Source organism: Bipolaris zeicola (assembly GCF_000523435.1).
Source record: "Bipolaris zeicola 26-R-13 unplaced genomic scaffold scaffold_683, whole genome shotgun sequence".
NCBI lineage: Eukaryota > Fungi > Ascomycota > Dothideomycetes > Pleosporales > Pleosporaceae > Bipolaris > Bipolaris zeicola.
This window is the reverse complement of record NW_006912732.1, coordinates 1-2,141: the sequence shown is the minus strand read 5'-3', so window position 1 is coordinate 2,141 and position 2,141 is coordinate 1. Positions and strand designations below refer to the sequence as shown.

Here is a 2,141-nt window from a genome sequence, read left to right as displayed (position 1 = left end):
TTATCAAGACGTGTCGCGGTGTAATAGTGGGCCGCTCGGTGGGGTGGGCCGCTCGGTGGTGAAACACGTTATATCTATATACTAAAAAGTTTAATCTCTATTATATTAAATAACTAGTAATGTACCTTACGGGTTCGCCGGCTATACGAGTTCCCCGGCTATACGAGTTCGCCGGCTACTTTTGCTAAGATCTCACTAAAACTGCTATATTATGACCTAAAATAGCCTACTTCAAACCTATATAGCGCGAAAATATATATAATATTATTCTTAGTCTACTTCTAGTATCTACTTATACGTTTGCGCGTTAAACTCTATTCTATTATACTATCTATATAACGATATTATAGCCTTACTAAGTATTAGACCCGTCCCGGAGCTAGGTCGGAGCAAACATCCGCCGCCCCCTTTAGTAGTTATTATTCTTAAGTCGGATCTGACTCGGATCCGACTAAGGATAGATATTTATTAAGACACCTTCTATAGCTAACTCTATAGACTTTTAATATTCTTTCATATTAGGCCTATAGGTATCTAATTGATTAAGGCTGATTTAATATCTTACGCACTTCTATACGCCTCTAAGTAACACTTCTACTAATACTAATCTAAGCCGTCTTACCTACGCCGTTATTTTATATTAAAAGTCTTATCTTAGCTAGTAATAGCTACTAAATAATATTATAGCTTATTTATCCAAGATTATGCTTAAGCCCTAAGTCTCTCTAGAACTAACCTAGATTTACACTATAAGGTCCTAAAATTACCTAGACAGAATTCTATTAATCTTCTACTAGCTAAAGCCTTTAGGTTTAGAACTTCTATACTCCTCGCGAGGTAGATTACTTTAGTAAAAGTTACGTAGAGTGCGCTAAGGTAGAGACTTAGAGACTACTAATAATCTATTAACCTTAGAGATAACTACTAATAGTTAACCTACTAAAACCTAGTAGTTCTAAGAAACTACTCTAGAAATTAGTCTAACTATAGAACGAAACCGTCTTAGAGAAGAAAGCTAGTAAGTAGCTAGTCTAGAAATTATAAGAGACTTTACTACTATAAGATAAAGATAAAGATAAGTCTAATTTAGTACTAGTATTAACTATAAGAGACCTCTATAGATAGATAGCTAGCCTAGTAGACTAAGTATACTAGCTAACTTAAGAAAACGTCAAGCTTTAGAGGAACGTAGTTCTTACTTCTAAATCTCTACTAATAATAACTAAACTATCTTATAATCAATTACTAAGATATACTTCTACTACTTCTAAGTCTCTATATATTAAACTTAGTAAGGGTACACCTATAATAGAAAACTTAAGTGATAGTATAGACTCTACTTTCTAATGATATTAAGCTTTAATAGCAGATTAACTAAAAATTAACTTGGATTACTAACAGAGTAAGTAAGTAATAATAGTACTAGCATAAGATTATACTACTAATATTATAAAGAGATATCTAAAACTTTAGTATCTATCTAATTTTAATAAGTATTAGTTCTAAAATATAGAGAAAATAATTATAATACTTAAATTACACTTTAGATCTAGTAATAAGCAAATAGAACGTTATAACGTGGTTTATAAGCGGGTAGCTTACCTAAGCAAGTAGCTTACTCCCTACTAGCGCGCTAACCTCGTAATATTATTATAGCTATTTAATATAGTATATTAAAAATCGTAATAAGCTAATTTACTCTTTAGATCTATCGCTATTACTAGTACTATTAATTTCTACTATACAGGTGCGCGCGTTGTACCTAGTATTATTATAACGCCCGTACCGCCTCTCTACTCACACTCTCTTTAACGCGCTCTTACTATTACTATAACTACTATCTGCCTATTTAGCTAATAAGTTCTATATTTCGCTAGTAGTAAGAGTCTCCTCTATCTATACATATCGCCGCTTATAGCTCTTATACTTATCTAATTTATCTAGAGCTACTTAAAGAGTACTTATTTTCTCTATTATAAGCGTTATCTTATATACTATTTACTTAGCCCCCTTAACTACGCGATCTACTTAGTAAGTAAATTAGTAAAAGTGTTACACGGGGTTCGGGTCTATACTTCTCTTGCCGGGTCCCACACTAAGGCCGGTGAGCTTTACGTTAGTGTTCCGTGAGGTTGTCTGGC

The 2,141-nt window shown here is 33.1% G+C and overlaps 1 protein-coding gene across 1 annotated transcript; it reads left to right on the top strand.

The window, feature by feature from the left end:
* Window positions 1-1,185: 1,185 nt before the first annotated feature.
* On the top strand, window positions 1,186-1,347 carry COCCADRAFT_113656 (uncharacterized protein; the record flags this gene model as incomplete). The annotated part of the gene is made up of 1 exon (XM_007720827.1): window positions 1,186-1,347. A coding segment is annotated over one exon (162 nt), but the record flags the coding sequence as incomplete, so codon positions are not given.
* Between the last annotated feature and the right edge of the window lie 794 nt (window positions 1,348-2,141).